Source organism: Alosa pseudoharengus, unplaced genomic scaffold (genome assembly GCF_046254945.1).
Source record: "Alosa pseudoharengus isolate Yale_2024_CS ecotype anadromous, Long Island Sound unplaced genomic scaffold, YU_APseudo_1.1 YU_APseudo_1.1_scf_21, whole genome shotgun sequence".
NCBI lineage: Eukaryota > Metazoa > Chordata > Actinopteri > Clupeiformes > Clupeidae > Alosa > Alosa pseudoharengus.
Genome location: NW_027468674.1, coordinates 19,969,427 through 19,982,543, shown reverse-complemented (window position 1 = coordinate 19,982,543; position 13,117 = coordinate 19,969,427). Strand labels below are relative to the sequence as shown.

The following is a 13,117-nucleotide window of genomic DNA, read 5'->3' as shown; positions in this document are numbered from 1 at the left end:
AAGCACATGTCCACTCTTATTACTGTTCTCATTTGTATGTCAGGGCGCTGTATTACTGCAAAGCTTGCCACGACGACATCACAGATCCGAAACGGATCAAAAAGTGTGGGTGCAAAAGAAGTAAGTGCTCAGTTACATCTGCTCCCTCTATTCTCGGTGGACTTGAAATTTTCCTGAAAGTTATTGGTCTTTACATGTGCCTTCATGAAGCCATTCTTTTGTTTTTACTGTTGCCTTCAGGAAGTTTTTCTTATTTTATTTTCAGTGTTTAAAGTAGTGACCCTTAGTGCATTTATTCCATGAAATTGTAAAACAAGAAGAGAATATTAATGTGGCTTCCCACCCAGTATCCCCAGAGTAATTTCCCAAATTCTGAAAACGTAATTTATCCATGGCCTTAAAATGTGCCCGTGGTATGAAAAGACTTTATATCACCTTTAGGGATTTCTTCAGTCTTATAGGAATTATAACATTATTACTGACTGAACTACCAAGTACTTGGAGTATCTAGACTACGTTTGGGAGGTGCTTTAACAATTTCACAGCAGCTTCACAAAGGCCATAGTTAACTTACACAAAGATTACAAAATCAGCATCCGGACATTTGTAATTCCCAGTCTTTAAATAGGAATATATAACTACATTATTATTATGTTGTTGTTTTGTTCCGATGTTTCCATTGACTGAAATTAACACCATCTCTTACCCCACAACAGTAGTGAAAGGATTAACAGTATTATAACAACTTTTTCAAATAAATCATTTTTTCTTTTATTCTTTTCTTTACTTTTTCCTTTTTTGCTGCATCGGAAATGGTTTTTAAACCACTCTTTAATAGTGATTTATTGTGAGTAAAAGTGCTCCCTTTTATGCTTGGAAAGGACAGTCACACACAAACTGAATTGTAAAATATATTTACAGTATTTGTTTATGTTGCATGTGTAAATGTGAGTGCTGCACCCCCATGCATATCATTATTGTGTAGGTACATGAAGGAAAGAATCTAGTTTTAAAGGATTGTGATTCAGATAAAGAGAACTTAGAGGCCTTTTTCTTAATTTTCACAAAATGTAGACAAGAACTTTGTTCTTTGACATGTATGAAGCATAACATATAGGGTAACCCAAAAGATAGAGCTCAGGCATTTTTACAATAGTGTCACCAACAATGCATTACAAGATGATTTGTTGATATAGATTTATATCAGCTCTCTAAAAATCTTGATTGTGATGGTAATATATAGTTTATTTTAGAGGGTAGAAATGTATCTTTAAAAGGAGTTGCTATACCCCAACGTACCACAAGATGTCATACCAAAACCTTATTAAATCAGACACAACAGTTAGATCCCTCAACCATAGGCCCTCATTGCACATCTAACATTCAAAAAACAGATTGCATTGACAAGGCTACTGTATGTCACATCACACATCAGGGCTGCCATGTTTGTAAACTACATGTTGCATGTTCTATTTGAGCATGCAGTCCAGCTTGTTGTGAATTACTAATGGAAGAAGCACTAAGTGACTTCAGAGCTCCATCCTGAGTTTTGGTGCTAAAGACTTTTTCCTGTCATACATTCCTTGTGCTCCACGCATCGCCATTTTGAGTCTTTCACCCTTCACCTCAGGAATTACAACATGAGCCCCGGAGCACAGCTTGGCTGCTGTGATTTCACTAATGAAATAACCTCTTGCGTGTAAAGTTAGCTGTCCATGGTTTTCTGTGTTGTCGCTTTTATGTTCAAGCAAGGGTTTCTGCTATAAAATATATTATATATTATATAATATTGCAAATATACATTATATTATATACAATATTTTATATTATATAATATTGCAATATTGAGCTTGTTCAAGAGAGTACCTGCAAATATGTTTCAACATATTTGGGGATTAGACAGATGAGGACAAGGCTGTAGTGTGTGAGGGGTTGAGGTGTTCAGTCTTCATGGGTCATAAAATGAATTGTAGCAATAACAGAAATTAGAACCTTAGATAACACTTTTAGATGACCTGATGCTCCATTTAAGTTATTGCCCAAACACAATCTTGTCCTTATGTGTCTGATCTAACAGGGAAACATTATCCCGTTCCCATGCAGATATCAAATTTAAGAAATATGGAGTTCTTCAAAGGTCCATATTTGAACATTTTTGAAAAAGAATGAAAGAAAGAAAAAAAAGACCCTCCTTGTGGGATACAGAATGTGTTCACCATTAACCACCATTAACCTGCTGCTTTTCCTCCTCCTCTCATCCCAAAACATGACTGTAGCCAAGATGTCCGTCTACAAGAGAATGAAACTGGCATGTTTTGATTGCGGCCGCTCTGAGCATGACTGCGCGTGCATGTCAGGCAGTGTGCGTAGTAACGGGGACACTCACCGACAAGGCTACGCGCTCTCCCCCCTGTCTGTTAATGATTGCACAGCCACTTTGCGCTCCTGTAAGTCTTCAGCGTCCGTCACCGCTAAAAAAAAAAAACAACGCCGTGCTGTTGAGTTGTCTGTTGAATGGCGTCTGCCTGCCTGGCCTGCCTGTCTGTGAGATCCGTCATCTGTGTCTCTCAATCGCTTTTGAATCAAAAATGGTTTATGGGGACTGACTCCTGATTTGGGCTGTGGTTGTTCTTCTTTGGTGAGGGTTTTGTTCTGTGAGGTCTTCTGCTTTTGGCAAAGTGCTGCTAAGACGTCTGTTGCATGCTGTGTTGGTGGGGACTGTGTTCTTGATGTTTTTGCTGTCTGGCTTCAGACTCTCCTGTACTGTATGGCTTCTGTTCAAACCACATGATATTCATGCAATACACAACTACACGTACATGGGACACACACTGCTACATACTCCATTACAGCCATGCTCATGTATTGCTTTACAATCCTTTCATAATATGCAATTTGTTCAGAGGCTTTTATACAAATGACATTGACTTGAGGCTTGTCGGTGTCAATCTATAGCCATTTAATCAATTTTGTAACATCACAATTTCATATGGAAAGCCTCACTCACTGTTCAATAAGGATTGTCATCACCAGGTTTGAGGCCATGATGGCACATTCATTGAGCATTATAATAATATGGGAACAAGGTTATGGTAAGATTTTCTCCATAGTCATAGTTGATGTCCTGTACCTTTGAGCTGCAGGGCTGTGCAGTTGTGATCGTGGCTGGTACAGAAGGATAGTGGTGTCTAACCTCTGTGATATTCATAGAGAGCGAACCCTTATCTAGCCCGACATGAAAATTATGTTTTCCTTTTTTTTTTGTCAGGCTGCCACAGCCAGTATTAGTTGCTACCAAACACGGTGCGACAGATTCCCCACCACTGGGCAGGCCTCACCTCTCCCCCTGAGTGTGTGTGTGTGTGTGTGTGTGTGTGTGTGTGTGTGTGTGTGTGTGTGTGTGTGTGTGTGGTGTGTGTGTGTGTGTGTGTGTGTGTGTGTGTGTGTGTGTGTGTGTGTGTATGTGTGGGGGTTAGAGAGTTTTATGAGAGTCCCATCGCCCTTTTCCTCACAGTAGCAAATTCCTGGCGACAGATTCCAGCACCCGTGTGGCAGCTAGTTGAGACGTTGTTGTTGTAGGGGTCTGTCAGTAGCACAGGGCTTAAATATTTATGCATGTGTATTTATTTATTTATTTATTTATTTACTTACTTCACCAGCCTACTTTGTTGATGAGCCCTGGGTTTTTTCATTCTCTGCCCTGGCTCAGTCTTAAAGCCATAGTCCACATCATGTATTTTCCCCTGATTTGCCCTCCAAAGGATATTTTGACTTAACAGAGATGAATGAGGCCAATAACCAGTACAGATGCTGAAGAATTAAACATGCAGGCTCATTTTCATTTATATAGTTTCATTTAAATGGAAACTGGCTTTGCTGTGCTAAGTATCGTGTGGGATCATAGAAGTCATGAATAATGATGAAATATGACATTTTACTCATTTATTTCCCTGTTAGGTAAATGAAATACTATTCTCACAGGTGGTGAGTTTTCATAATTTGTGGCTTTGGTCTTGCCAAGGTTTCCCTCGCCAAGGTTTCGCTCAGTCAAACCCATTTTGATCTACCCCAACTCATCAGCAGATCATCTCATCCTTGCAAAATCATCATTTGATTAACCACAAATAAATATGATTTCTGTTCCATTGCTTTTTAAAAAAAATTGTATTATCCATGATGATAAACAGCTTCATACTTTACAGGCACCGCATTTTCAAATGTGCCTTAAAGAGAATCTCCTCAATTGAGATTCCAATGCTTTTCTCACCCTGTCCATTGCACTCTTCTGTTTGAAATGTAAAGACTGTGTACTCTTTCATTTAGTTATCACTGCAACCTTTTCTCATCCTTACTCTAACCCCACTGTTTCTGCACTCTTCTCAGCTAAAAGTAACTATAATGGATATATCAAATCAAGTAAGTTTTTTTCCTTCCTCATTTATTTCCTAACCTCTTCTTTTTCTGTCCTTGTCTCCTTATGTCCTTGTCTCCTTGTGCACTTCTCTAGTTTCCTTCCATCCACCCTACACCCTTCTGTCCTCCTCCTGTGACCTGCTCTCATCTTATTCTCTGTTCGCGTGTTGCTGCTGATGTAAAAATCTCTAATTAAAAGTCGTGCTATTGATTGCAATAGCTATTCAAGGATTCAAAAAACATTTTTGTCTATCGAATAGTAATAGAAAATGTTCTTGGGTTAGAGACTCATAGGGTTCTGGGTTAGGCTGAAAACATCCATAAATTATTAAATAAATGTGCTAAGCTGCAATTATCAGGTAGCGGCTGTTTGTCCTTGTTTACATATAGCAGTGGGAATTAAAGCTTTTTTTTCTGGCCATAGGTGCTCTGAACCAGATTATTGGAGATAAAGCCCCCAGAATACACACAAACTGTTTGTCATGATGATGATGGTGTGTGTGTGTGTGTGTGTGTGTGTGTGTGTGTGTGTGTGTGTGTGTGTGTGTGTGTGTATTTGTGGTGTCATCATAGCCAGCTTGATCCAGCCACTTCTGTATGGAAATAATATTCAGTGGTATACAGAAAGCCATATGCAGTAAATATAGAAATACCGTAGAAATAGTGTTTGATGGCCAGCCGCACATAGAAATGGTTTCCATGCCTATGAGACACAACCACATGCTCAGTGTCTGCAGATGCTGGTTAGCTTTTTGACAGCAGGTGGCACTGCTTACCCAGTGCAGAGGTGGCATGTGTGGAGCCTCAGTAGTCGAAGTGAACAGAAGTCTCTCCAGTGACACATCAGTATGCTATTTACCTCACGCCACTCTACTGTGAACTCTGTGCTCCAATATTTATGTGAAACAAGACCACGAACAGCAGTGTCTGTCTTCCGTTGAGTGTGTAGTGTAATGTGTGTAGTGTGTGAGAGACGATTACATACCTCGTGTTAAATTAGGGCATCAGGCGGTGAGGATGAAATAAGGAAACGGTTAGTTTGTAAATCATAACAAACTAGCAAACAAACACTTTTGAATTTAGCTTCTTTAATTGAATTCAACTTCAACACATTTCATTTAACTGCAGTGCTGTATAGCTCTCTGCTTATCATAGAGTGATACCTAGCCACTAGATGGTTCTGTTTCCCCAGTGCAAGTCCCCTCAGGACACATAGTGCTGTGACACTGGTCCAGCTTGGCGTGGGACAGATGAGCACAGGAGGTCTTGAGCAGGATGATGAAATCTAGGAGGCAGCTGACTGTTGATATAATCTTCTCAGCAGAGTGGATCGACCATCGCTGCCAGCTAGTCTCAGAGAGTCTCATGCAAATCCATAGCTGTAGTATTAGGGTGATGGCGTTGTAGTAACTTACATTGGCGTTCCTCTGTTCGAATTAAGTTGTTCATTAAATCTAAGCCAATTTATGGAACATGACAGGGGCTTGTACCTCTGTCTGGCCATCGCTGTCTGTAAATCTCTTTGGAAGAGACATTCCTCAACAGAGGTAGTGAAGACTTAACACAAACTTGTTCATTACAGTGTCTGCTTAATTAACTTAACATTTTCATGGTTATTAATACTTCTGAAGTTAGCATACTGTATAATCCTAAAGCCTGCTTATAGTGCTTAGTTTAAGTAGTGAAATTAAATAACTTTTTTAATTACTGACTACAGACTCAACTGGAAAGGTTTTAACTTCACCTCAGCAGGCAGGTTCTTCTAATTAGGCTTTATAATGTGTAATAATGAGTTGAGTCATAAGTTACCTAAAAAGTGATTCATCTGGCAATATAGATTTGCTAAATCCTCTAACAGAATTTAAGCACTTTTTTTTTTCATTTTCTCCTTATTTGGCAGTAAAGGATGAAGTCAGAAAGCCTTACCAAAACCAGCCCCTTAACCCCAAACCGAACCCCAAACCAATCCCAGTTAGCCCTCCCCAGACAGCGCCCTCTAGTGGTTTGGGGTCCAGTGCTCGTGTGCCTCTGGTGAATAACCGCAAGGGGAGTCTGTGGCTTCCCAGCACCTCGTCCTCCCTGCTGCGCCTCAGCCTCTCAGGCTCCAGGGAGCTGGGGGGCACCGTTGGCGCGGGTGGCAGCGCAGCGGCCAGGCCGGGGGGCATGGATGACCCCCAGCTACAGAGGGCCCACAGCCTGCCCTTGAAGTACCGCTACCACCCGTCCCATGGCAGCACCTTCATGCTGAACCACAGGCAGTGTAAGAGGAACAGCCTCCAGCTAAGCCCCCCCCCCCCCCAACACCACCACCACCACCCTCCAGCATGATGGAGACATTAAACTAAGTGCACACAAGTGGAGTGACTTATAGCATAGTGCAATGAAACTCACTAACCAATCAGACGAGAGCGATGACTCATGAGGTGTCATGCGTGTGATGTCAGAATGACCTACATGTATAGTTATAGCAAAATAGTTTGCGTCAGATATTGTAGTACTTTGCACTTTGTGATTTAATTAGTTTAGAGCACAGTAGTTCTCTAAATTCCAGTTTGTGCAAAACTAATTTGTACGTTGGTCCCTGACATTCTTCTCACATATTCTGAGGTCTAGCATGACAATATAGATTAACTCAGTGTTTTTCAACCTTTTTTGTGCCACGGCACACTTTTGACACTTAAAATGTCCCACGGGACACTAACATCCTGTGTGAAGAAAAAATAAACATACCATAGCCTAAAATTTCAAATAATACACAGATATGGCCTTATTATGGCTTCTATGCAAGACCTGCTCAATAAAACAAGCGCCCTCTGTTTCATTTGTAGGTGACTATATCTAATTTAATTGTTGTTATGAACTGGATATGTGATGATTCTTTGAATACTGGATATGGGGCCCCCGTTGTACAATGCCTGCATACCACAAATAGTGCAATCATACAATCAATGAGAGCATGTGGTTATAAATTCTTTGATGCAACAGTTGCTTTTCTGGACCAGTGAGTGACATTTGGGTAATTTTCTGCGGCACACCTGATGATCTCTCACGGCACACTAGTGTGTCCCGGCACAGTGGTTGAAAAACACTGGATTAACATCCCAAGAAGGGTTTTTTTTGCTGTTGCCCTGGTATTAAATCAACAATTCCTAGGTGAGAGTGGGACTAAAGCAAAACTAACCTCAGTCTTATGACTTTGTTGGCCACAATACCTGTTCTGGTGGTTCCAGGTAGACTGCAGCATGACTGAGAGTGTTTGGCAGAACCGCCGGCTGACGGATCGTGTTGTCTGTTCTCACCTCACGTCTCCCCTGTGCTTCTCTCCCCCATGCTCTCTCTCTCTCATCCCTCCCTAATCCTCCATTACGATTTCACATCTCCAAATGCCTCTGTTCACTCCGCTGGGTGTGCTGTGCTGCTGTGCACTTGTGTTTGCTGTGGATTTACTCGGGGTGTGTGTGTGTGTGTGTGTGTGTGTGTGTCTTGCTGTGTGGCGTAGGCAATGTTTTCCATACCCATGAGTTTCAAAGCTGTATTTTACCTCTGGGAATATTTGAATCCCTTCTGTGAGAAATGTAATTGGTGTGTGTGTGTTTTATGTGTGTGTGTGTGTGTGTGTGTGTGTGTGTGTTTTTATGTGTGTAAGCTCTGGTGCGTGTGTGTTTTATGTGTATTGTTTGTCTGTGTGCAGGTGATATATATTTAAGCTCTGGTGTCTTTTGTGTGCGTGTGCGCTCTGTGAGAAGTGTGTGATTGAGTTCACTGCTAATAAACACTCTTGTTACCTGTAGTGGATGAGGAGCCACAGTCTGCTCTGTCACCCAAGAAGAAACAGCGCAATGGTGGCATGAGGAACTCTCCCAACACCTCACCTAAAGTGATCAGGTATGGTGTGTGTGTGTGTGTGTGTGTGTGTGTGTGGATGTGCTCTTGTGTGTTTGTGTGAATGCAGAAATGCTTGTCTGATTATGTCTGCTTGTGTGTGATAGTGTGTGTGTGTGTGTGTGTGTGTGTGTGTGTGTGAGAGAGAGAGAGAGAGAGTGTACATGTGTGGCCGTGTGTGTGTATGTGTGTGTGTGTGTGAGTGTTTGTCAGTGTCCTTGAGTGGCATGTAGCCTGTCGACTCCATGCCAGCGCTCTGTGATTGAGTGAGCGCAGAGCTGCCATGTAAATAGAGGAAGGCCAGAGCGACTACTTAACTGCGCCCAGCCCAGTCCAGCCCAGCCCAGCCCAGCCCAGCCGAGCAGCTCAGAGGAACAGTTCTTCCTGTGTTGTTGACCCCTCCCCCAGCTGCCACCATCCACATGTGCGCGCTTAAACAGTGCTGGCACTAAAGACAGCCGCAGCAAATCAGAACGCCCCGTGGCTGCATGGCACGAGGCCGGTTCCTCCATCGCAAAGGAGGGTTCCCTTTGAGTTCTATTTCTGGCACTGGAGGCGATGTTCCAGTAGGGGATAGCGGTGAAGGTGGACGGGGTGGTGTAGGGAGTAGCGGGGGGAGAGGGGGGGGTGCACCCGGGCGTCTCCGCAATCCGATGTGAAATCAAACGTTACCTTGCTTTTATCTTGTCGCCCGGTGTTCGAAAAGATTCGATTGATTCGGACGCATGAAAGGCGCCGGCTCGGCCCAGCGTTCATCCATTAGAGAGGGCGCTGATCAACATTAATAACAAAGCGAGCGAGGACAGGGGAAAGAGGCTCTCCGCACTTCACAATCAGCCCCACAGCATGAGGGCGATGGATTAATGGCAATTTTTATGGCGCTCCATCTCTTCCGTGTTACAGCTATATCATTTAAAGACCCATTAAACTACGCGTGTGTAATTAATTGTTCAAATATTGCTATCAGAGGGTTGATCTAAAAGCGGATTTTTGATTTTTAACACTTTGTGTGTTTAATTAAACTGTGCCTGGCGGATGCCTTCATCCTCATGGTAACACAGACACAGATAAAAAAAAAGCCTATTTAATGTTATATTACAGGATAGTATACAGTACACACATTCATATCTCATATCTTGTTTTTTTTTTTATAATGCATCTTCTCTGCTTGCTTTTTGTTCCTAAACATTAGACACACCGTGTAAATATCTCTTTGTGTATAGGAAGCCCTACAGCACCCACACTGCTCCAGAGGAGGACTGAATAGCGTAGCCTAAGGGATACTTTATTCCTACAAGCAGCATAAAACACATTCTGGTGTACCATATCAAATATGGTTTTCCAGCCGCAGCAAGAGCCTTCAGGCCCTCGTAAATAAGTAATGATCAACAGATTGGATGTGGGTTTGTGAAGAGCTTGCCTTTGTCGTTTTGCATGATGGGAAGGTGGTGGTGGTGGTGGTGTGTGTGAGAGTGTTTGTATGTGTGTGTGGGGGGGGGGGTCGGGGGGGAGTGAAAGTGGAGGAGCAGGGGAAGTGAGGACTGGGTGGGGGTTGGGGGATGGTGTGGTGGGGGTAGGATGGGGGTTCAAAGCGCTTACAGCCAGCTGCGGGTGCAGAGTGAAATGCGCTTGGGCAGGCGGGAGTGTGCAGTGTGTGGATGTGGTCGGTTGAAGCGAGCGAGTGAGTGGGGCGGCTGGGCTGATGCTGGTGTGACAGGCCCCAGTGCTGCAGAGGAGAGGAGAAGAGAGGAGAGAGGAGAGGAGGGGGGGTGAAGGGGGTGGGGGTCCCTTTATTCTCCTATTCCCCTTCATCCAGCTCCTCTTCAAAGTGACCCTGGAGTGGACCGTGGGGTTTGCGGGGTGCGGGGTTGTTTACGCGACCGGTGTGGAGGATAATGTTTCTGACACCCATTCACTCAGAGGTTTAGCATATTTCAAACACACACACACACACACACACACACACACACAGATGTGACTGCATGCACACAGAGTCTCTCTTTTTCTCTCTAACACACACATACACACAAACTTTAATAAGTGTACAAACTATATGCATATGAATTCAAAAACACTCACTAACAGTGTGTGTGAGAGAGAGAGAGAGAAAGAGAGAGATGCTCCCCCTTGTATTGCAGTCTGAATGGCGATCAACACACCATGCCCCAGTACTGGGCCTCATCACAGAGACAACATGGCCTCCCCATCTTCCTCCTTTACCCCCTACGACCTCCTTCGCCCCACAAATTAACACTCTTCCCAGGGCCAACTCCTGATCAGTCACGGCCTGTGAGCCTCTGAGCGCATCTCATGCCCATTTTGTTTGGGGGGGGGGGGGGGGGGGGGTTGGGATTCATCCTTGGAGCTGCAGAGGGGAGGTGCAGACATCACGTTAGGGCGCATTGGAGCCGCGTGGCACGTTGCGCTCCACACCAGCCTTGACAGCTCGTCGCCACGCCGACGTTGGAGGAGAGATGGATGGCTGTCGTGCCCCCGCCTCCCCATGCCACTCAGGCCAGGCTGGCATTGCTGTCGCATCACAGTGACCGAGAACTGAGAGAGAGAGAGAGAGGGGGGAAGTGTGTGTGTGTGTGTGTGTGTACATGTGAGTGTGTATGTGTCTGTGTGTTATATGCTATGGTTGTGTGATATAATTGGTTGTCCCTTGTCTTTATATCTCATCACTGCACAGTTTTTAAAAAAGATATTTCATAACTAGCCCTATAGTGAATATTTAAATATCAATTTATAGTGTGTATCGTATGAGTCCCATCACTGTACCTTGGCACTGTTAGCACCTTGTTCACTATGTTTCCCATTAGGTCGTATACTGTTTATTGTACATGGTTCTGAAGTAGGTATGTACAAATGGATGTGCCCCCACCCCATTAAACCTTTCCCCAAAACATATTTAGCCTCAGATTGTGTTCAACCTCCAACTTCTCTTAAAACACACGGAATCCAGGTCATGTATCGCAGGCTGTGGGAGGAGCAGGGGAGGGAGGAGAGGAGATGGAGGGAAACTCGCCCTGCTGAAAGGAGTTTGTGCTCTCGCCCCAGGGTTCCTCAAAGGCAGATATTTCCATCCCTCTCTCTTTCTCTCTGTCTCTCTCTCTCTCGCTCTCTCTCTCTCGCTCCCCTCAGGCCTGAGGGATGCCAGTTTGTGCAGACACCACCACAGACCATGATCACACACACACACACACCACGCACACAAACCCTCTCTCTCTCTCTCTCTCACACACACACACACACACGCACACACATACACATATACAGAAACATGCCTTCAGTCTGTGTGAGATATTCACAACGGCTTTTGGAGTGCTCTGTCTGCAGTTTTACGAGACTGTGCTGACAGTCAGAGAGAGAGCCTTTAATGTCCCATCTTGTTGACGTCCATTTGAGGTTCTGGATTGGTCAGCAAAGAATGATTGATGGAGTGTATGCAGTGATCAGTTGTCTCACTCGGGCATCATGATGAAAATACACAGTAGTCCCTGTTCACACTCTATCCCAGTTTGCCTCTGTGTGTGTGTGTGTGTGTGTGTGTGTGTGTGTGTGTGTGTGTGAGAATGAGGTTCAGACACTCATAGCAGTGCTGCAACAGCAGCCACAGCAGCCTCTGATAGAAGAGATGCCGTTTATTTCTGACGCTCTGCTGAAACTTTAATGCCGCTCGGTTTGGAAAGCAAATATGATTGGGCAAATCACTGAAATATTTAGTGTGCGGCCTGTTACTGCTCGTAAATGGCACACACAAACGTACACACACACACACACACACACACACACACACACACACACACACAGCACACAGACCAAAGGTTTGTGAGAACATGCTCACACATGGATGTTAAACCGCACAGACATATACTCTCAACACATCACATCACTTACCAGTGGTGCAAACTGCAAAGAGCAGCATGCTTAATGCTTTTAAACACAAGTTTGCACACACACACACACACACCAAACACACACACAGAGGGACAAATACACACACACACACACACATAAATATACAGATTCACTCACACTCACATACAGACTCACTCACACACATGTACAAGCTAAGTGTGTGTGCTGTGTGGAGCCGCGCGTCAGAACTCATCTGTGTAATTGGCCCTCCGTCTTCCTGCCAGTCCGTCAGCCCCGGCGCACGGCTGCCACCTCCTTCTGCCTCCGTGCCAGTCCAGATGCCAGCCCCGATGCCACTCAGCTCGGATGACTTGTCCCGCCGCGTGGCACGCCGGCATACCCCTTCTGACAGGACGGAGCCGGGAAGTAGACCACCGCTGTCAAACAGAGGGGCGTCAGCGTGGACGAGGCACAAGTCATTTGTTGTGCTTCTCATTGACTTAATGAGCCTAAACAGGGAGGCTAACGCGCGCAGCATTAGCTTAGCGGCTAGGGGAAGTTGCCGCCATCGAAAGGCTTCCCACACAAATATGTCACATGTTGTGACTCTTGCTTTTTGGTGGTGGTGGCGGTGGTGGTGGTGGTGGTGGCCATCTCGCATGTCACCTGTCACCGCTCGAAATAGAATTGATTCAAGCTAATGATGGCGAGTCATCCTTAGCCACTTGCTATCCTCCATCTTGGAAAAAAAGACAACTCCTCATGATGGATGGATATGTAATATACACCTCACTGTTGCATCCATACAATAACAACCTGCTCAGTGCAATGATAACAAGCTGCTGAGTCCCTCTCATTAGCCCAAGGTATGGGCATACAAGCTTGTGGTGCTAATGCATCCATATGTTGTCAGCCGTCAGAGACGCCTGCTATATTTACATGGGAGCTGTAATGTCTTCTT

At 44.5% G+C, this 13,117-nt stretch overlaps 1 protein-coding gene across 8 annotated transcripts in view; it reads left to right on the top strand.

The window, feature by feature from the left end:
* LOC143137783 (calcium-activated potassium channel subunit alpha-1a-like) overlaps positions 1 to 13,117 on the top strand; it is a 102,260-nt gene that overhangs the window by 75,016 nt on the left and 14,127 nt on the right. For 4 of the 8 annotated variants that reach the window (XM_076298103.1, XM_076298102.1, XM_076298099.1 and 1 more), the window contains exons 18-19: positions 44 to 120; positions 8,205 to 8,298. In XM_076298103.1, the coding sequence (XP_076154218.1) occupies positions 44 to 120; positions 8,205 to 8,298 (171 nt within the window). Of the gene's footprint in view, positions 1 to 43; positions 121 to 2,276; positions 2,448 to 4,383; positions 4,417 to 8,204; positions 8,299 to 13,117 lie in introns of all 8 variants that reach the window. The other 4 variants (XM_076298101.1, XM_076298096.1, XM_076298100.1 and 1 more) reach the window with 3 other exon arrangements.